Source organism: Pseudophryne corroboree, chromosome 11 (genome assembly GCF_028390025.1).
Source record: "Pseudophryne corroboree isolate aPseCor3 chromosome 11, aPseCor3.hap2, whole genome shotgun sequence".
Lineage (NCBI taxonomy): Eukaryota > Metazoa > Chordata > Amphibia > Anura > Myobatrachidae > Pseudophryne > Pseudophryne corroboree.
In genome coordinates, this window is record NC_086454.1 from 61592744 (window position 1) to 61615837 (window position 23094).

The 23094-nt window shown below is 48.2% G+C and overlaps 1 protein-coding gene across 1 annotated transcript in view; it reads right to left on the reverse strand.

Moving 5' to 3' along the window:
- Window positions 1-23094, reverse strand: part of KCNQ1 (potassium voltage-gated channel subfamily Q member 1) — a 278960-nt gene that overhangs the window by 87144 nt on the left and 168722 nt on the right. The window contains exon 3 of the mRNA XM_063944343.1: window positions 12210-12300. Coding sequence (XP_063800413.1) covers window positions 12210-12300 — 91 coding nt within the window. The remainder of the gene's footprint in view (window positions 1-12209; window positions 12301-23094) is intronic.

A 23094-nucleotide genomic window follows, 5' to 3' on the forward strand; every position in this document is an offset into this window, starting at 1 on the left:
CCCGCCCGTTTGGGAGCTTTGGTATAATCCCCATGGTCCTTACGGAGTCCCCAGCATCCAGTAGGACGTTAGAGAAAATAAGATTTTACTTACCGGTAAATCTATTTCTCGTAGTCCGTAGTGGATGCTGGGCGCCTGTCCTAAGTGCGGACTTCTTCTGCAATACTTGTATATAGTTATTGCTTAAATAAGGGTTATGTTATGGTTGCATCAGGGTTATGTTATGGTTGCATCAGGGTTATCTGATGCTCTGTTGTTGTTCATACTGTTAACTGGGTAAGTTTATCACGAGTTATACGGTGTGATTGGTGTGGCTGGTATGAGTCTTACCCTGGATTCCAAAATCCTTTCCTTGTACTGTCAGCTCTTCCGGGCACAGTTTCCTTAACTGAGGTCTGGAGGAGGGACATAGAGGGAGGAGCCAGTGCACACCAGTATCTTAATTCTTTCTTAAAGTGCCCTGTCTCCTGCGGAGCCCGTCTATTCCCCATGGTCCTTACGGAGTCCCCAGCATCCACTACGGACTACGAGAAACAGATTTACCGGTAAGTAAAATCTTATTATAACCCAGTGCTGTAAGTATGGGGGTATGGGGCAGTACGGCGTACCGGTTAAGAAATTCCCGGCCGGTACGCTGTACCGCCGGGCCGCCACCTTGCAGACACCGGGTGTTGGAGAGAGCAGCCATCGCCTCTCCTCTCCTGCCCCCCTCCTGTTTGAGTCCCCTGAGTCCAGCAGCAGCGGCGGCTTGCACTGAAACGCCGGTTCGTGAGCCAATCAGAGCTTGCGGACCGGCAGTCAATCAGGAGCCGCCGCTGCCGGACCATGAGCGGACTGGCGCCAGATCTAATATACAGGATGCTGCCGCAGGAGGATGCTGAGACCGGACTGAGGGCTGGAGAGGGGCGTGTGTTGCGCTCTCCTCTCCCCAGCAGCAGAAGAAGACAGTGCCAGCCCCAGGCAGCAGCAACAAGGGTGAGTTGCACTGCTGGGGCATATCTGGCACTCTGGGGGCATGTGTATCTGGCAAAGTGGAGGCATATCTGGCACTGTGGGGGCATAGGTCTATCTAGCACTGTGGTGGCATGTGTATCTGGCAAAGTGGGGGCATATCTGGCACTGTGGGGGCATAGGTCTATCTAGCACTGTGGTGGCATGTGTATCTGGCAAAGTGGGGGCATATCTGTAGTGTTTGGGCATATCTGGCACTCTGGGGGCATGTGTATCTGGCACTCTGGGGGCATGTGTATCTGGCACTCTGGGGGATTGTGTACCTGGCAAAGTGGGGGCATATCTGTAGTGTTTGGGCATATCTGGCACTCTGGGGGCATGTGTATCTGGCACTCTGGGGGCATGTGTATCTGGCACTCTGGGGGCATGTGTATCTGGCACTCTGGGGGCATGTGTATCTGGCACTCTGGGGGCATGTGTATCTGGCACTCTGGGGGATTGTGTATCTGGCACTCTGGGGGATTGTGTATCTGGCACTCTGGGGGATTGTGTACCTGGCAAAGTGGGGGCATATCTGTAGTGTTTGGGCATATCTGGCACTCTGGGGGCATGTGTATCTGGCACTCTGGGGGCATGTGTATCTGGCACTCTGGGGGCATGTGTATCTGGCACTCTGGGGGATTGTGTATCTGGCACTCTGGGGGATTGTGTATCTGGCACTCTGGGGGATTGTGTATCTGGCACTCTGGGGGATTGTGTATCTGGCACTCTGGGGGATTGTGTATCTGGCACTCTGGGGGATTGTGTATCTGGCACTCTGGGGGATTGTGTATCTGGCACTCTGGGGGATTGTGTATCTGGCACTCTGGGGGATTGTGTATCTGGCACTCTGGGGGATTGTGTATCTGGCACTCTGGGGGCATATCTGTAGTGTTTGGGCATATCTGGCACTCTGGGGTCATGAGTATCTGGCAAAGTGGGGGCAAATCTGTAGTGTTTGGGCATATCTGGCACTCTGGGGGCATATCTGCCATATGTGTATCTGGCACTGTAGGAGCATATCTGTCACGGGGGGCGTATCTGGCACTGTGGGGGCATATGTGTATTTGCCCCCCCCCCATGTGTGTATCACGCCCCCATTTTCATTGGCCACGCCCCATGTGGCACTTAGCCACACCCATCTTTTGGCGCGCGCACACAGTACCTATAAGACATTTTTTCTATTTGCACCACTGCATATACCTCTGTACCTATTCTACACTGTTTCCCTATATCATTGTAACATCACACCAAATTATTGGAAGTTATTACGTGGACATGCTACCTCTTTAACTCAGGATAAAAATATGTACTCAAACACAGAAAAAGTGAGTTATTTTATAGGGATTAGATGTGTAAATGTTAAAAAGCTTAAACATAATTATATTTAATTAAATATATTATAAATAAAGATCTTAATATCTTGCAGTTAAATATTGTTAATTATTATAGAAACTGTTGTTTCAAAATATAATAAGTGTATTAAAAGAAAATACTTACAGTTTAAATTATGTGGTGAGAAATCTCATTAGCATTTGTAGCAATACCCTGTAATTTCTCAACTATATAATTAATCTACAGCCTTCCCAAGTTTCAGTATTTGTGAAGACTGGCGGTCTAGATTCAGTGAAAGTTTCTCACTTTGTGTTGCATACATAGGGGTATAGGCAATTCACGGCGAATCGCGGCAAATTATCGCCGTTTTTTAATTCGACAGGTGAATTCCGGCAGGTGGCTGCCGGAATTCACCATATTCAATGAAAAACGGATTCGACAGTCCCGCGGGCGAAAAACGGCCGATTTGCCGGATTTTGCCGCGATTTAAAAAAACGGGGAAAAACCCGTAAAAAAAATGGCATGGGGTCCCCCCTTCAAAGCATAACCAGCCTCGGGCTCTTCGAGCTGGTCCTGGTTCTAAAAATGCGGGGGAAAATTGGGCAGGGATCCCCCGTATTTTTAAAACCAGCACCGGGCTCCACTAGCTGGACAGATAATGCCACAGCCGGGGGTCACTTTTATACAGTGCCCTGCGGCCGTGGCATTAAATATCCAACTAGTCACCCCTGGCCGGGGTACCCTGGGGGAGTGGGGACCCCTTCAATCAAGGGGTCCCCCCCCCCAGCCACCCAAGGGCCAGGGGTGAAGCCCGAGGCTGCCCCCCCCATCCAATGGCTGCGGATGGGAGGCTGATAGCCTTGAGAAAAATGACAATAATATTGTTTTTTCCAGCAGTACTACAAGTCCCAGCAAGCCTCCCCCGCAAGCTGGTACTTGGAGAACCACAAGTACCAGCATGCAGGAGAAAAACGGGCCCGCTGGTACCTGTAGTTCTACTGGAAAAAAATACCCAAATAAAAACAGTACACAGACACAGTGACAGTAAAACTTTATTACACACTGCCGACACACACATACTTACCTATGTTGACACGCCGACTGCCACGGTCTCCGACGATCCGAGGGTACCTGTGAAAAAAATTATACTCACCTTCCAGCGTCCAGAGGTACATCCACGTCCAGAGATACATCCACGTACTTGTTCAAAAAAAAAAAACGAACACTCGTACCACCGGACTGAAAGGGGTCCCATGCTTTCACATCAGACCCCTTTCCCCGAATGCCGGGACACCACGTGACTCCTGTCACTGAAGTCCCTTCAGCCAATCAGGAAGCGCTACTTCCGTGGCGCTCACCTGATTGGCTGTGCGCTGTCTGAGCTGTCAGACAGCGCATCGCAAAGCCTCTCCATTACTTTCAATGGTGAGAACTTTGCAGTCTGCGGGGGTTACCCGCGGTCAGCCGCTGACCGGCGGGTGACCTCACCGCTAGCCGCTAAGTTCCCACCATTGAAAGTAATGGACGGAGCTGTGCGATGCGCTGTCTGAGTTCAGACAGCGCACAGCCAATCAGGTGAGCGCAACGAAGTTGCGCTTCCTGATTGGCTTTAGAGACCTTTCTGTGACAGCTGTCACTCTGAGAGGTCTCTCTGCATTCGGGGTAAGGGGTCCCATGTGTAAGTATGGGACCCCTTTCAGTCCGTTTGGTCGGGTGTCCGGTTTGTTTTTTTTAACAAGTACGTGGATTTATCTCTGGACCCTGGCTGAGGTGAGTATATTGATCTTTTCTTTTCAGGTATCCGTGGATTCTACTTGGAGAAGAGGACCGATGCCGGCGTGTGAACATAGGTAAGTATGTGTGTGTCGACGTATGAAATAAAGTTTTACTGTCACGGTGTGTGTGTCCTGTTTTTATTTGGGTATTTTTTTTTCAGTAGAACTACAGGTACCAGCGGGCCCGTTTTTCTCCCGCATGCTGGTACTTGTGGTTCTCCAAGCACCAGCTTGCGGGGGAGGCTTGCTGGGACTTGTAGTTCTTCTGGAAAAACCAATATTCTTGACATTTTACCAAGGTTATCAGCCTCCCATCCGCAGCCCTTGGATGGGGGGGACAGCCTCGGGCTTCACCCCTGGCCCTTGGGTGGCTGGGGGGGGGGACCCCTTGATTGAAGGGGTCCCCACTCCCCCAGGGTACTCCGGCCAGGGGTGACTAGTTGGATATTTAATGTCACGGCCGCAGGGCACTGTATAAAAGTGACCCCCGGCTGTGGCATTATCTGTCCAGCTAGTGGAGCCCGATGCTGGTGTAAAAAATATGGGGGACCCCTACTCGTTTTGTCCCCCGTATTTTTTGCACCAGCACCAGGCGCAGAGCCCGGTGCTGGTTTTAAAAATACGGGGGATCCCCTGTCAATTTTTTCCCCGCATTTTTAGAACCAGGACCAGCTCGAAGAGCCCGAGGCTGGTTATGCTTTGGAGGGGGGACCCCACGCCATTTTTTTCAGGGATTTCACCATTCCATCTATAAAAAAAAAATAATATATATTATTTTTAAAAATATATAAATAATACTTGTGCCTCCCAAAAAGACAAACCAAGTACCTAATCCCTTCTAATATAAATAGATCTGATATTACCACGAAAAAACCCCACAAAAAAAACATGTTTTAAATTTATTTTATTGGTTTCACCCTCCAAAGTGTGGCGGATTGAAAATGACGAATTTGCTGTCTAAAAGCACTGCTGTCGAATTTCCAAACTTGAATTGAATATGCTTTTGTCGAATTGCAGCACTTGTATCATTGCAGAAAAGTCGAATTTGCAAAAAGTCGAATTTCAAAAAGTCGAATTTTGAAAGTCCGTTTTTTTGACGGAAAGCACTGAATTGCATTGACAAAAAATTTTTTGGGCGAAAAATACCCGAAATTCGACAATTTCGGGAATTCGACCGCAATTGCATATACCCCATAGGGGGGAATAAATATGGTGTGAGAATGAGAAAGTGAGAGATTTTGTGAGAGTTCTCCTGTTTTTTTTTGTTGTTTTTTTTAAAGTGACAATCATTTACATGGCAAAATCAATCTGGTTTTGCCATGTAAATAAAAACCACTTTAAAAAAGCAGAGCTCTCACAAAATCTATTACTTTCTGATTCTCACACCCTATTACATTACCCCCATAGACTATTACTTAGAGATGTGTGGTTCCATTCTCCAGATAACTGAATCCACCCAAATGTTGTGAATCTGAACCGAACCAAAACCAAATCTGGATTCCCCGAGTAGATCTGATCCAAACAGAGTCCTGGTTCGAATCTTCCCGCAGTTCGGAATTCGGATTTTGGATTACAGAAAGGACATGATTTTAGCTGTTTTTATCCATTTTTTACAATTTTTTAAATCGGTTTTATACCAAACCACTTGAGGGTAGTTTTGCCAAAACCAAAACACAGGGTTCCGCGCATATCATTACTGTTAATATATCCACTAATCATCTATATCTTTACAGTAATTCCTGGCCAATCTATGGCTCTCCAGCTGTTGTGAATCTACAAGTTCCACCATGCTTTACCAACTGATCGGTGGGAAGGTATGTTGGAACTTTTAGTTTCACAACAGCTGAGAAGCCACAGGTTGACAAGACCTGCTGTAAAGCTATAGCTTTTATTTCAAGTTCTCACAGTCACAGACGTGGATATAAATGTATACGTTTTACAGCAGCGGCCACATCTGCAGTAACTGGCATATCAAATAATGTATGTCTAGTGCTGAACTCTGATACTGGAGTTCAGCACTACAGCCATTCATCCAAAGTCACTCTCTAGTTTAGAGGTTCTCAAACGTGGTCCTCAAGGCACCCCAATGGTCCAGCTTTTAGCTATATCCATGGTTCAGCAGGTATAGTGCCAGTACTTGTACCACCGTCATTCCTCTTATAACAGAGCAAAATCATTAATCAGTTTGCTTATTATTTTTAATGTACAGACTTTGTAAATATTTTATTTTTAATTTTACAAATAAATGTTATTTTTAAACTGTCATTTTAAACTCAACACAATGTTTTTGTCTTTTTAGCGCACAGATAAGCGCCACTAATCAGTAATAAAACAAAATCCTATGTTTTGCCCCAATCAGGGCACTCAGGATAAATAGACCCCATAATCCTGGTCACGTTCCCACAATTTCAACTTCAAGTACTGAATATAATAAGCAGATTGTAAAAAAAAAAAAAAAGAATTTACTCACCGGTAATTCTATTTCTCGTAGTCCGTAGTGGATGCTGGGAACTCCGTAAGGACCATGGGGCTGGGCACTCTAGAAAGATCTTAGACTACCTGGTGTGCACTGGCTCCTCCCACCATGACCCTCCTCCAAGCCTCAGTTAGGTACTGTGCCCGGACGAGCGTACACAATAAGGAAGGATTTTGAATCCCGGGTAAGACTCATACCAGCCACACCAATCACACCGTACAACTCGTGATATGAAACACAGTTAACAGTATGAAACAATAGAGCCTCTCAACAGATGGCTCAACAATAACCCGATTTAGTTAACCATAACTATGTACAAGTATTGCAGATAAACCGCACTTGGGATGGGCGCCCAGCATCCACTACGGACTACGAGAAATAGAATTACCGGTGAGTAAATTCTTATTTTCTCTAACGTCCTAGTGGATGCTGGGAACTCCGTAAGGACCATGGGGATTATACCAAAGCTCCCAAACGGGCGGGAGAGTGCGGATGACTCTGCAGCACTGAATGAGAGAACTCCAGGTCCTCCTCAGCCAGGGTATCAAATTTGTAGAATTTTTGCAAACGTGTTTGCCCCTGACCAAGTAGCTGCTCGGCAAAATTGTAAAGCCGAGACCTCTCGGGCAGCCACCCAAGATGAGCCCACCTTCCTTGTGGAATGGGCATTGACAGACTTTGGCTGTGGCAGGCCTGCCACAGTATGTGCAAGCTGAATTGTACTACAAATCCAACGAGCAATAGTCTGCTCAGAAGCAGGAGCACTCAGCTTGTTAGGTGCATATAGGATAAACAGCGAGTCAGATTTTCTGACTCTAGCCGTTCTGGAAACATATATTTTCAGTGCCCTGACAACGTCTAGCAACTTGGAGTCCTCCAAGTCCCTAGTAGCCTAGGCACCACAATAGGCTGGTTCAGGTGAAACGCTGACACCACCTTTGGGAGAAACTGGGGACGAGTCTTCAATTCTGCCCTATCCATATGGAAAATCAAATAAGGGCTTTTACAAGACAAAGCCGCCAACTTTGATACTCGCCTGGCAGAAGCCAAGGCCAATAACATAACCACCTTCCACGTGAGATATTTCAGATCCACGGTTTTTAGTGGTTCAAACCAATGTGATTTTAAGAAACTCAACACCACGTTGAGATCCCAAGGTGCCACAGGAGGCACAAACGGGGGCTGACTCTGCAGCACTCCTTTTATAAATGTCTGAACTTCAGGTACTGAAGCTAGTTCTTTTTGAAAGAAAATCGACAGAGCCGAGATCTGTACCTTAATGGAACCCAATTTAAGGCCCATAGTCACTCCTGCTTGCAGGAAATGCAGAAATCGACCTAGTTGAAATTCCTCTGTTGGGGCCCTTTCGGCCTCACACCATGTAACATATTTTCGCCATATGCGGTGATAATGAGTTGCTGTAACCTCTTTCCTGGCTTTAGTAAGCGTAGGAATGACTTCCTCCGGAATGCCCTTTTCCTTCAGGATCCGGCGTTCAACCGCCATGCCGACAAACGCAGCCGCGGTAAGTCTTGGAACAGACAGGGCCCCTGCTGCCGCAGGTCCTGTCTGAGTGGCAGAGGCCATGGGTCCTCTGATATAAATTCTTGAAGTTCTGGGTACCAAGCTCTTCTTGGCCATCCACGAGTATCGTTCTTACTCCTCGCCTTCTTATTATTCTCAGTACCTTTGGTATGAGAGGCAGAGGGGAGAACACATAACCGACTGGTACACCCACGGTGTTACCAGAGCGTCCATAGCTATCGCCTGAGGGTCCCTTGACCCGGTGCAATATCTTTTATAGCTTTTTGTTGAGGCGGGACGCCATCATGTCCACCTGTGGCCTTTCCCAATGGTGTACAATCCTATTGGAAGACTTCTGGAGGAAGTCCCCATTCTCCCGGGTGGAGGTCGTGTCTGTTGAGAAGATCTGCTTCCCAGTTGTCCACTCCGGGAATGAACACTGCTGACAGTGCTAACACATGATTTTCCGCCTATCGGAGAATCCTTGTGGCTTCTGCCATCGCCATCCTGCTTCTTGTGCCGCCCTGTTGGTTTACATGGGCGACTGCCGTGACGTTGTCTGATTGGATCAGTACCGGCTGGTTTTGAAGCAGAGGCCTTGCCGGCCTCAGGGCAATGTAAATGGCCCTCAGGTCCAGAATATTTATGTGTAGGGAAATAACCTGACTTGACCAAAGTCCCTGGAAATTTCTTCCCTGTGTGACTGCCTCCCAGCCTCAAAGGCTGGAATCCATGGTCACTAGGACCTAGTCCTGTATGCCGAACCTGCGGCCCTCTTGAAGATGGGCACTCTGCAGCCACCACAGTAGAGATACCCTGGTCCTTGGAGACAGGGTTATCAGCCTATGCATCGGAAGATGCGATCCGGACCACTTGTCCAACAGGTCCCTCTGAAAAGTTCTTGTATGGAACCTGCCTAATGGGATTGCTTCGTAGGAAGCTACCATTTTTCCCAGGACTCGCGTGCAATGATGCACCGCTACCTATTTTGGCTTCAGGAGGTCTCTGACTAGAGATGACAACTCCTTGGCTTTCTCCTCCGGGAGAAACACTATTTCTGGTTTATGTCCAGAACCATCCCCAGGAACAGTAGACGTGTCATAGGAACCAGCTGTGACTTTGGACTGTTTAGAATCCAACCATGCTGTTGTAGCACTTTCCAAAATAGTGCTACCCCGACTACCAACTGCTCCTTGGACCTCGCCCTTATAACGAGATTGTCCATGTACGGGATAATTACAACTCCCTTTTTTTGAAGGAGTATCAACATTTCGGCCATTACCTTGATAAAACACCCTCGGTGCCATGTACAGTCCAAACGGCAGTGTCTGGACTTGGTAATGGTAATCCTGTACCACAAATCTGAGGTACTCCTGGCGAGGATGGTAAATGGGGACATGCAGGTAAGCATCCTTGATGTCCCAGGATACCATGTAATCCCCCTCGTCCAGGCTTGGAATAACCGCCCTGAGCGATTCCATCTTGAACTTGAATTTTTGTGTTCAAGGATTTTAAATATAAAATGGGTCACACCGAACCATGCGGTTTCGGTACCCCAACCCGTGTGGAATAGTAACCCCGTCCTTGTTGAAGTAGGGGCACCTTGAGTATTACCTGCTGGGAATACCGCTTATTAATTGCCTCTAGCACAGCCTCCCTGCCTGAGGGAGTTGTCAGCAAGGCATATTTTAGGAAACGGCTGGGGGGAGACATCTCGAATTCCAGCTTGTACCCCTGAAATACTACTTGAAAGAAACAGGGATCCACCTGTGAGCGAGCCCACTAATTGCTGAAATTTTTTAGACGGCCCCCCACCGTACCTGGCTACACCAGTGGAGCACCCGCGTCATGGTGTGGCCTCACAGGAGGCGGGGGAAGAATCTTGATTCTGGGAACAGGCTGACTGGTGCAGCTTTTTTCCCTCTACCCTTGTCTCTGTACAGAAAGGAAGCGCCATTTGACCCGCTTGCTTTTCTGAAGCCGAAAGGACTGTACCTTTGTCTGTGAGGAAACCTGAGGTAAAATTATTTCTTCCCAGCAGTTGCTGTGGATACGAGGTCCCAGAGACCATCCCCAAATAAATCCTCACCCTTATAAGGCTCTCTATGCGCTTTTTAAGTCAGCATCACCTGTCCAGTGACAGGTCTCTAATACCCTCCTGACAGAATGGACATTACATTTATTTTGGATGCCAGCCGGCAAAATATCCCTCTGTGCATCCCCCATATATAAGACGACGTCTTTAATATGTTTTTATGTTTTCCAACTAGTATCCCTGTTTGACAGGGTCACCGACCACGCTGCAGCAGCACTATCTGCAGGTCTCAGTCTAGTACCTGAGTGTGTAAATACAGACTTCAGGATAGCCTCCTGTTTTTTATGAACAGGTACCTATTAAAGTGGCCGTATCCTAAGACGGCAGTGCCACCCTTTTTGACAAACGTGTGAGCGCCTTATCCACCCTAGGGGATATCTCCCAGCGTAACTTATCCACCTGGCGGGAAAGGGTACGCCATCAGTAACTTTTTATAAATTTCTTAACGGGGGAACCCACGCTTTCACACACTTCATTTATTCATCTGGTGGGGGAACAAAACACTGTCTGTTTTTTCTCCCCAAACCTAAAACCCATTTTTAGAGGTGCTTGGGTTAAAGTCAGAAATGTATAACACATTTTTTATTGCCGGGATCACGTCACGGATGTTCCTAGTGGATTGTGTATATGTCTCCACCTTGTCGACACTGGAGTCAGACTCCGTGTCGACATCTGTGTCTGCCATCTGAGAGAGCGGGCGTTTTTGAGCCCCTGATGGCCTTTGAGACGCCTGGGCAGGCGCGGGCTGCGAAGCCGGCTGTCCCACAGCTGTTACGTCATCCACCCTTTTATGTAAGGAGTTGACACTGTCGGTTAATACCTTTCACCTATCCATCCACTCTGGTGTCGGCCCCACAGGGGGCGACATCCCATTTATCGGCCTCTGTTCTGTCACCATATAAGCCTCCTCATTCAACATGTCGACACAGCCGTACCGACACACCGCAGACACACAGGGAATGCTCTAAACGAGGACAGGACCCACAAAAGCCCTTTGGGGGGACAGAGTAAGAGTATGCCAGCACACACCAGAGCGCTATATATATACAGGGACTAACTGAGTTATGTCCCTAATAGCTTTTATATAATATACTGTATACAGTGCCAATTTTAATGCCCCCCCTCTCTTTTCCCTCTTACTGTACTGTAGAATTGCAGGGAAGAGCCAGGGAGCTTCCCTCCAGCCGAGCTGTGAGGGAAAAATGGCGCCAGTGTGCTGAGGAGATAGGCTCCGCCCCTTTTTCGCGGCCTATTCTCCCGTTTTTTATGGAATTCTGGCAGGGGTATTTACCTCATATATAGCCCCTGGGGCCATATATTGAGGTATTTTAGCCAGCCAAGGTGTTTTTATTGCTGCCTCAGGGCGCCCCCCCCAGCGCCCTGCACCCTCAGTGACCGGAGTGTGAAGTGTGTGAGAGGAGCAATGGCGCACAGCTGCAGTGCTGTGCGCTACCTTGGTGAAGACAGAGTCTTCATGCCGCCGATTTTCCGGACCATCTTCTTGCTTCTGGCTCTGTAAGGGGGACGGCGGCGCGGCTCCGGGACCGAACATCAAGGCTGGGCCTGCGGTCGATCCCTCTGGAGCTAATGGTGTCCAGTAGCCTAAGAAGCCCAATCCGGCTGCAAGCAGGCGAGTTCGCTTCTTCTCCCCTTAGTCCCTCGCTGCAGTGAGCCTGTTGCCAGCAGGTCTCACTGAAAATAACAAATTCTAAGACTATAACTTTCTTAGAGCTCAGGAGAGCCCCTAGTGTGCATCCAACCTCGGCCGGGCACGAAATCTAACTGAGGCTTGGAGGAGGGTCATGGTGGGAGGAGCCAGTGCACACCAGGTAGTCTAAGATCTTTCTAGAGTGCCCAGCCTCCTTCGGAGCCCGCTATTCCCCATGGTCCTTACGGAGTTCCCAGCATCCACTAGGACGTTAGAGAAAAAAAACAAACAGTAATTTATCACAGAAAAAAAACAAAACAAAAAGGAGCATTAAAACCTGTAGCTAAAAGCAGTATATTTACATACCATCCAAAATAAGGTCTCTGTGGCCAAATTTGAATACTGCTGTATTGTAGAAAGCACACTGAATATGAGGCATATCAGCACTATAAGAAATCTGTAAAAGAGAATAAAATAATGTTAATTTAAACAAGCAGCCGACTGACTATTATACTGTACACTGTGAATGTCATACTACTGTCCAAACAACAACAACGCATTGTCGATTTGCATTGGGTATGGGATCCTGGTGGGCCGGGATCCCGGCGGTCTGCATACCGACGCTGGGATTCCGGTCACCAGAATGCCGGCAACAAGCCCCTTGCGGGTTCGTTGCGCTTGACAGAGGTCCTATTCCAACTGTATGGGTGTCCTGGAGAGCCACGAGTGTGAATAGCTCCTGTTAGCCGGAATTCCGGCTGTCGGCATTGTCAGCGGTCAGGATTCTAGCGTCGGCATCCTGGCCGCCAGGATCCAGAATGCCGGCAATGTAACTGTATCCAGTCAATTTCAGGAGGTAAAAGACACATAGGAATACATATACCAGCACTGATTTATTGTTGCCATATGTTGCATATTTCAAGTGTACTTTGTGAAAACTGCCCCAGAATTGTTGCAGAACAGTAAGGGTCTTGATTTTGAATTGCACACATGGAGATAAATGTGAATATCCATCTGTATTCAGAGTTGGGCGTCATCCAATCACAGCAGACTTGCACCAGCACAATCCTTAAACTCTGTACACCCCTGAATGATGGTGGGACCCAGTGATGTAACAATATACTGTATGACATCACCATACATGCGCAATAAAGCGTCACATGCTTCAGTGGGCAGCACATAATGATGTGAGTGCTCCGGCCCCGCCCCCACCACAGCCCACCTGCTCCTATCCGTTTGATAGATAGACAGTGTCTAGTTAGACAGTCAATAGATAGACACCATATATTAGACAGACATTAGGTCGACAGATTCAAAAGGTCGACAGGGTCAAAAGGTCGACGTGGAAAGGTCGACATGTCAGAAGGTCGACATGGTCAAAAGGTCGACATAAAAAGATAGACAAATGTTTTTTTTAATGCAACATGTTTTTGGATTATTTCATACTTTCTCTATCCATGTCGGCATAGAGTTGGTTATAAACCTTGTGGCGAGCGCAGCGAGCTACCGTGCCCGAAGCGTGGCGAGCGAAGCGAGCCCCGCGAGGGTATGCCTTTCTGCAATTGGGGGTCCCAGATGACAAAACTATCCACACAAACCACAAAAATGCAAAAAACATGGTGTCTACCTTTTTCATGTCGACCATTTTCATGTCGACCTTTTGACCCTGTCGACCTTTTGACCCTGTCGACCTAATGTCTGTCTAACATATGGTGTCTATCTATTGACTGTCTAACTAGACACTATCTATCTTTCATACCGGAACCCCACCTGCTTGTCCTCCCCAGGCTTCTCCCAGAGAGGACAATTTAAAAGTATGTAAGTATGAACGGGTTGGAATAGGGTTACCAGCGGTTGGGATCCCGACAGTCTGCATCCCAATGACGGGATCCAGGCCACCAGACTGCCGGCAGGAGCGCAACAATGCCCCTTGCGGGCTCGGTGGCTCGTTGTGCTCGCCACACGTTCTATTCCCACTCTATGGGTGTCATAGACATCTATTCCCACTCTATGGGTGTCATCGACACCCACGAGTGGAAATAGTCCCTGTTAGTCGGCATGCTGTTGGGATTTCCAGCAATCAGGATCCCAGGGTCGATATAACCCCAATAAAACTGGCAGCCTATTCAGGAAACTCTTAAAACTTGAGCAATTCTGAAGCAATACTAATGTAGTAATCACAAACCCATTCCAAGCAGTTTGGCAATGTCCCTTTATTATTGGTACGACAATGAAAAGACTTACAGTACTTGATAGACTTAGACTTAATTGTCATTAGCGCCTGTAGGGTAATCTTGCCAGCACTGTGACAGACAAAGGCACAGTAGCCCCCTCCCCCTGACAGTCGGTATTCTGCCAAGTGTCAGGATTCCGTCGCTGGTCTCCTAACTGCCGGCGTCCCATAAGTCGGAATGCCAACTACATGCCATTTAAAGGTATCCACTTGTTCAATGATGTTTCCGTCTAGGTTTAGCTGCACAGGCGTACTTCCAGTAAATATGTACTTATTTTTTATGCATTTATTTGTAAGCCAAACTGTGCTGTATTTGTGTAGAGCTTAGAAAGGATGTTTTGGGCACCCAGCATGTTTTCGGCTAGGAAGACGATATTATCAGCGTAGGCTAGATCTGTGAGGGCTGTATGTATGCCCATTTCATTTAGAAAAGTTATTTTCTGAGAATGCAGTCCATAGCTTTGTTAAAGAGCATGGGTGATAGTATATAACCTTGCTTTACACTAGTTGAGGTTGTGAACAGTTGGGACATTTGTCCTGCATATTTATCGGAATACCTACCTTTTACCGGTGGCCGGAATCCCGGCTGTCATGATCCCAACAGCAGGATCCCAGCCACCAGTATGTCAGCAGTGGGGCAAGCGCTAGAAAGCCCCCTGCGGACTCGCTGCGGGCGCGGTGGCTTGCTGCGCTCGCCACAGGATTTATTCTTCGTTTATGGGTGTCATGGACACCCACAGAGGGAGAAAAGCCTGTGGTGCCAGTATTCTGGCTTCGCCATTTAACCGCCTGCCTGGATTCCGGCATCTGCATTGAGACTGCTGGGATTCCGACAGGCAGTCTCGTGATTGCCTCCCTATTTATCTGTGCTTGATTTATCTGTGCCTGATTTCCCTATTTATCTGTGCTTGATTTATCTGTGCCTGATTTCCCTATTTATCTGTGCTTGATTTATCTGTGCCTGATTTCCCTATTTATCTGTGCTTGATTTATCTGTGCCTGATTTCCCTATTTATCTGTGCTTGATTTATCTGTGCCTGATTTCCCTATTTATCTGTGCTTGATCCACACTGTCAAAGGCACACACTAGAAAAAGTTTTTTCTTGGATTGTAGGCGTGATTCGAGTATGTGCCTCATAGCGATAAACGAGATTTATGGTAAGAACTTACCGTTGTTAAATCTCTTTCTGCAAGGTACACTGGGCTCCACAGGGAATAACATCGGCGTGTAGTGTAGGATCATGATCCAAGGGACCAACAAGCTAAACTTTGACTGTTCCCAGAATGCATAGCACCGCCTCCTCTATAACCCCGCCTCCGTGCACAGGAGCTCAGTTTTGTTAACCAGTCCAATGCAGTAGCAGGCAAGAAGAGATGAAAACCGTTATTAGCCACATACACCACATTCTCACAACAAGAGAAGGTGTCAGCGGCTAATGCCATACAAACCCAAAGAATCTAAGTCCGTCAGGGTGGGCGCCCTGTGGAGCCCAGTGTACCTCGCAGAAAGAGATTTAACAACGGTAAGTTCTTACCATAAATCTCATTTTCTGCTGCGGGGTACACTGGGCTCCACAGGGAATAACATCGGGGATGTCCTATGCAGTTCCTCATGGGAGGGTACACACTGTAGCGGGCACAAGAACCCGGCATCCAAATGAAGCATCCTGGGAGGCGGATGTATCAAAAGCATAGAACCTTATGAACGTGTTCACTGAGGACCACGTAGCCACCTTGCACAATTGTTCAAGGGTCGCACCACGGCGGGCCGCCCAAGATGGTCCAACCGACTGAGTAGAATGGGCCTTGATGGAAGCAGGAGCTGGAAGGCCAGCCTGTACATCCGTACCACATCCAAAGACCGCTCTTTGGAAGACAATTCAGGATAGACAGAGGCCGGAACCACAATCTCCTGACTAAGGTGGAAAGAAGACACCACCTTAGGTAGGTACCCGGGACGTGTTCTAAGAACCGCCCGGTCACAGTGAAAAATCAGATATGGTGACCTACAAGACAAGGCACCCAAATCCGACACCCGTCTAGCAGAGGCAATAGCCAGCAGAAACAATACCTTAAGGCAAAGCCACTTAAGGTCTTCAGATTCAAGAGGCTCAAACGGAGACTCTTGTAAAGCCTCCAGAACCACCGACAAATCCCAAGGAGCCACAGGCAGGACGTAAAGAGGTTGAATCTGTAACACACCCTGAGTGAACGTATGAACATCATACAGAGTGGCAATTTTTCTCTGAAACCAAACCGACAAGGCAGAAATATGAACCTTGATGGAGGCCAGATGAAGGCCTAAGTCCAGGCCCTGTTGCAGAAAAGCCAAAAGTTTGTCCATACTAAACTTGTAAGTGTCATGATTAATAGATGCGCACCAAGTAAAGTAAGAATTCCAGATCCTATGGTAAATCCGAGCAGAAGCCGGCTTACGGGCCTTCAACATAGTTTGAATGACCACCTCACAAAAACCCTTGGCCCTTAGTACGGAAGCTTCAAGAGTCACGCCGTCAAAGCCAGACAGGCCAAATCCTGGTATACACAAGGGCCCTGAACGAGGAAGTCTCGTCATTGTGGAAGTAGAAGAGGACGCTCCAACGAGAGACACTGGAGGCCTGAGAACCAATGCCATCTGGGCCACGCTGGAGCTATCAGAAGTAGGATTCCTCCTTCTTGCTTGAACTTCCTTATTACTCTGGGCAGGAGTGACATCGGAGGGAACACGTACGGCAGCCGAAAGTTCCATGGAATTGCCAGAGCGTCCAGGAACGAAGCTTGAGGATCCCTGGTCCATGCTCCGAAGACCGGAACCTTGTGATTGTGTTGAGACGCCATCAGGTCCACATCTGGGAGGCCCCACTTGTCCACTAGGAGTTGAAATACTTCTGGATGGAGGCTCCACTCTCCGGCGTGTACGTCCTGACGACTGAGGAAATCTGCTACCCAGTTTAGGGCTTCCGGGATGAACACTGCCGATACGGCTGGCAGATGGCCTTCTGCCCACTGAAGAATTCTGGATACTTCCCTCATTGCCATGCGGCTTCGAGTGCCGCCTTGATGATTTATGTACGCCACAGTGGTGGCACTGTCTGACTATACTTGAACAGGTCTGTTCTGTATTAAAAGCTGGGCCAAGTTCAGAGTATTGAAAACCGCCCGCAGTTCCAGAATGTTTACCGGAAGGAGAGACTCCTCCTTGGTCCACCAACCCTGAAGGGAGTATTGTTCCGACACCGTGCCCCAACCTCTCAGAATGGCATCCGTTGTCAGAAGGACCAAGTTGGAGATCCAGAAGGGACGACAACTGCTCAATCGCTGGTCCTGAAGCCACCAGCTCAGTGACAGATGGACCTCCAGAGACAAGGAGATCATGTGAGACCTGATCCGGTGAGGCAGGCCGTCCAACTTGGCAAGAAAAGATTTATGTAGAGAGCGGGAATGTAATTGAGCGTACTCCACCATGTCGAAAGCCGACACCATGAGACCTAGCACTTGCATCGCCTAATGTATCGACACTTGCGGACAAGACAGGAAGCATCGAATCCTGTCCTGAAGTTTCAGGACCTACTCCTGAGACAAGAACAACCACTGGTTGTGAGTGTCTAACAATGCCCCCAGGTGCACCATGCTCTGTGCAGGGACCAGGGAAGATTTCTTCCAGTTGATGAGCCACCCGTGGGCTTGCAGAAACTGGAGCGTCAGATCCAGATGGCGTAGGAGAAATTCTGGGGAATTCGCCAGGATCAACAAATCGTCCAGATACGGGAGGATCCTGACCCCTTGACGGTGGAGTACAGCCGTCATCACCACCATGACTTGGTGAAGACTCGCGGGGCCGTGGTCAAGCCAAAAGGTATGCCCTAAATTGGTAATGGAGGTTGCCAACAGCAAACCTCAGATATTGTTGATGCGACATTGCAATAGGAATATGCAGGTAAGCATCCTGTATGTCCAGGGAGACCATATAATCCCCTGATTCCAAAGCCAGAACAATAGAGCGAAGGGTTCCATACGAAACATAGAGACTCTCACAAATTTGTTCAAGGACTTGAGGTTGAGAATGGGCCGAGAGGACCCATTCGGTTTCGGGACTAGGAATAGCGGTGAATAGTACCCCTTGCCTCTCTGAGCCAGAGGCACCTGTACTACCACTCCTGTGTCCAGGAGGGACTGTACAACTGAATGAAGAGTTTTTGCCTTCACCTGATCTGAAGGGACTTCTGTCAGGCAAAATTAATGAGGGGGACGATTCTTGAAGTATACGGCGTAACCTCAAGTGACGACTTCCCGTACCCAGGCATCAGAAGTGGACTTCAACCATTCCTGGGTAAACCCTAGAAGTCAGCCCCCCACCCTGGGATCCCACAGAGGGAGGCCCGCCCCGTCATGCAGCAGGCTTGTCCGTTTTGGAAGCAGGCTGTCTGGCAGCCCAGGCCCGTTTAGGTTCGGGCTTAGCGGTTTTGGACGTGTGAGCCTGTTTCGGGTACGCCTGACATTTTGCTTTACCTGAAGGATGAAAGGAGCGAAAGGAAGTACTCTTAGCCTTCGGTACCGAAGAAGAAGTACTAGGTAGACAAGCTGTTTTAACAGAAGCTAAGTCAGCTACTATCTTGTTGAGGTCCTCTCCAAAAAGAATGTCTCCCTTAAAAAGGAGCAACTCCAGGGTTTTCTTAGAGCCAGATCCACCGACCAGGACCGTAACCAGAGAATCCGGCGAGCCAAAATGGACGTAGTAGAAGCCTTGGCTGCCAGAATACCGGCATCAGAGGCCGCCTCCTTAATGTAATGAGATGCTGTGACATTATACGAGAGACATAGCATTATCAGAAAAGTTGGATGGCAGCTCAGCTTCCACCTCCTGAGCCCACGCTTCAATAGCCTCTGCAGCCCATGCTGCTGCAATAGTGGGCCGATGCGCAGCACCTGCTAGGGTGTAAATCGCTTTTAAGCAACCCCCCACACGCTTATCCATCGGTTCTTTCAGAGAAGTGACGGTAGTTACAGGCAGAGCCGAGGACACCACCAGCCGCGCCACTTGCGAATCCACTGGCGGGGGTGTTTCCCAATTTTTACTTAGCTCCGCAGCGAGGGGATAGCGAGCCAGCATCTTCTTGTGAGGTGTGAATTTCTTTAATGGATTTTCCCAGGATTCCTGACTTATTTCAACTAAATGGTCAGAATGAGGTACAACTTGTTTAATAACCTTCTGACGTTTAAATCTGTCCGGTTTCTTGGAGGTAGCATCAGGCTCTGGGTCATCAGTAATTTGAAGAATTAGCCTGATAGCCTCCAAAAAGTCAGGAACATCCACCTGAGAGACCGATTCCCCATCAGAATTATCTCGATCAGAGTCTGTGGGGTCAGTATACACGCCATCCTCATCAGACGAGGTGTCTGGGACGTGGGTGGATTGTGAGGAAGTAATGGCCCACTTAGAGGACCCCTTGGTCTTAGGCAGGCGAGGGTTAGACGTCTGGTTAGTCAGTGAGTAGTTCAATTGTTGTAACTGAGCGGACAGTTGATCTGCCCAAGGCGGATTAACCGCCGGGACCATAAGCTGTCCCATAGGGGGTGCAAGTCTGGTCAGTAGCGTATTTAAGAAAATGGAGAAAGTAGCCCAAGGTGGGTCGTTATGAACCCCCGTTGCTACAGTTCCACTGGGGGGTAAGGAACCCCCAGAACCTGAACAATCTGCTGCTATGTTTTCCTCTAATATGTCTGCAGCGTCACCACCACGCAATGTGGGATCAGCCCCAGCTCTGTCGCCCCTTGTAGCTGACATGTTTGAAAGCTCAATTCACTGGCAACCTAGTACAATATCAGCAGCCTAATACCTTAACAAGAACCCCCTGTGCAGTGTATAATCACAAACAGAGAATTCAGGAGGTATATGGTGACTGAAAATCACAGAGAAAAATACACAGTAAGTAAGAAACACCTATATTAAACAATAATCCTGACGCACTTAGCCCCCTCAGGTTACAGAATATAGGGATAGCAATCTGAGTGAGATACACGAAATGGAAGTCACGCAGCAGCTATATGCACACACACAGAGTCACGTGTACAATGCAGAAATTATGACATGCAATAAAACTGCACTGGACTAGCAATACAAAGTAATACTAAGTACAGCTATATAATCAATAGATGTAACAATGCACAGTAAAGACTGGATGTATATCACAGGGTACTTGTACTAAATAACCATGACTAAATGCACTAATTCTTAACTAACACTGTCAGCAGACATGTAGAATACTTAAGTGTCCTGTAAAATGCACAGCGCTGACATGCTGCGGCTTTACAGAGGAGGATTTGCCCAAACAGTCCCAGGATCAGCTCAGCTTGAGGTAATGGCGCCTAAACGCCGACAGGGAGTGAGGGAGAGAGAGAAATGCAGCTCCAGGGCGGGAACATTTACTCTAAATGGCGCCCTGGGGCTGGGGGAGCGGCTACAGGTCAAAGCCTTATCCCCTTGCTGGGCTTCACCATGGGTACTGTGGGCCATGTAATAAACGTTTTTAGTAAAACTGACCTGTGCCCTTGCCCTGATGGTCTAGTGGGGTCCCTGTACTACCACAGGGTCACCGGCCGCGCCAGATCGCGGTTTCCAGCGGGTCCCACCTGGGGTAACCTCTTACCTCCTCCCAAAGTGCGGCCACGCGATCCTGTAGAGCTGCGGCAGGGGTGTGTGTCTGACAGGAGCAAACCGGAGTACCCGGCAACCAGGGTGCGGGAGTATACAGCGCCGTTGGGGGAGGTGATGGAGTTGCAGCAGGAGAGGTCTGACTGACATCTAACACATAGTGTCTCTGCTGCAGCCCTTGAAGTCTTCAGATTTCACTTAAAAAAGCTTTTCTGAGAGCTGCTGGAGCAGCCCTACCTGTTGTATGTCTGCACTGCATGGCACCAACTACAAAGTTGAGATCCTGTGCACAGAGGCGGGGTTATAGAGGAGGCGGCGCAATGCATTGTGGGAACAGTCAAAGCTGTTAGTGCCTCGGATCAAGATCCTACTCTACACCCCGCTGTTATTCCCTGTGGAGCCCAGTGTACCCTGCAGCAGCAAAATGGTCACTTCATAGTCTACTGGGCCTAAATCCAGCTTGCTGTTCTCTGCAATTGTCGCGTGTGTTTAGTAGCCTTGAATCTATCATTGATGTTAATATTTTGCAGGATGTTGTTAGTAAACTAATGCCTCCGTCGTTTTTACAGTTTGTAGGGTCACCTTTTCTGTGAACGGGAATTATAGCATCTTTGAAGTCTTCTGGCACACAGGAGCAGGGTCAGCTGGAGGCAATTTCTTTTTGGTAAGCGGATATAGATTTGGCGCCCCTCAATGTACATAGTAATGGGCTACATTCCTGAAGGAATTTTAATGGATGGAGTGAATGTGCAAGCACAGTGATATTATTATTTCACAGAAGTCTCAATGTGTCATTATAGGGAATATACAGTATGGGTGCAGCACTTTTGGTAGGTGTCCCTTGAATGAACTGACTAACACACACTTCTCTGCACTGAAGGTGTACCTGGCCAAGCGACCGACCACGCATGCAGTTCCTCATACAGCAGCGTCAGCGTCCGGGACATGTTACGGTTATGGGCGCACAGCCAAGGAGGTAGCAACACTATCAGCCAGCCTCACGTGCGACAAGATTACAACTCTGGCGCCTGTTGTCACACTCAGCGTGGCAGCAGCACATAGCGTCCTTGCAGCTTGGCGCCGTACACACCTACGTACCTTGCCTAATTGGCCGGACGGCCCTGCACAGGAGTCTTTCCAGACAATTCAAAGTGTTTCAAGTACTGGAAAACTTGGACTTCTTAGAAGTCAGCAGACAGCTTTTAAAATCAGTTTAAATAATAATAATAATAATAATAATAATACTACTACAACAGGTGGCAAGAATCCAATTTCTGTATTATTATTTATTTTAAAGATATGCAGAAGCTTTCATATATTACTAGCGTTTGTCCGCGGCTTTGCTCACGTGGATGTCTGACTGCCTGAGCCAGCGGAGAGACAGTAAATCTTTATCATCTATTCTTTCTGTCTGTCTGTCTATCTATCCTGTCTGTCTGCCGTAATGTGTCAAAAGGAGGACAGTCTGCCGTAATGTGTAAAAAGGGGGAATGTCTGCCGTAATGTGTAAAAAGGGGGAATGTCTGCCGTAATGCGTAAAAAGGGGGACTGTCTGACGTAATGCGTAAAAAGGGGGACTGTCTGACGTAATGCGTAAAAAGGGGGACTGTCTGCCGTAATGTGTAAAAAGGAGGACTGTCTGCCGTAATGTGTAAAAAGGGGACGCTGTCTGCCGTAATGTGTAGAAAGGGGACGCTGTCTGCCTTAATGTGTAAAAAGGGGACGCTGTCTGCCGTAATGTGTAGAAAGGGGACGCTGTCTGCCGTAATGTGTAGAAAGGGGACGCTGTCTGCCGTAATGTGTAGAAAGGGGAAGCTGTCTGCCGTAATGTGTAGAAAGGGGACGCTGTCTGCCGTAATGTGTAGAAATGGGATGCTGTCTGCCGTAATGTGTAAAAAGGAGATTCTGTCTCCCGTAATGTGTAAAAAGGGGACGCTGTCTGCCGTAATGTGTAAAAAGGAGATTCTGTCTACCGTAATGTGTAAAAAGGGAATGCTGTCTGCCTTAATGTGTAAAAAGGGGATGCTGTCTGCCGTAATGTATAAAAAAGTGGACTCTCTCTGTCGTAATGTGTAAAAAGGGGACACTATCTGCCGTGATGTGTAGAAGGGACTCTACCTGGTGCAGTGGTGCTACTGTGTGGCGTAATTTGAATAATGGAGACTACTGTGCATCGTAATATGAATTGGTATTATTTTGTGGCCACACCCCTTCCCATGAAGCCACGCCCCTATATGTTTTGCGCGCGCCTAAGATGCACACTGCCCCTATTTTACATAAAGGGGGCGGGGGGGGCAATGCTGTTTCTTGCACGCAGCGCTAAAATGTCTAGTTATGGCACTGGTTACAGAATATAGGGCGGTTGG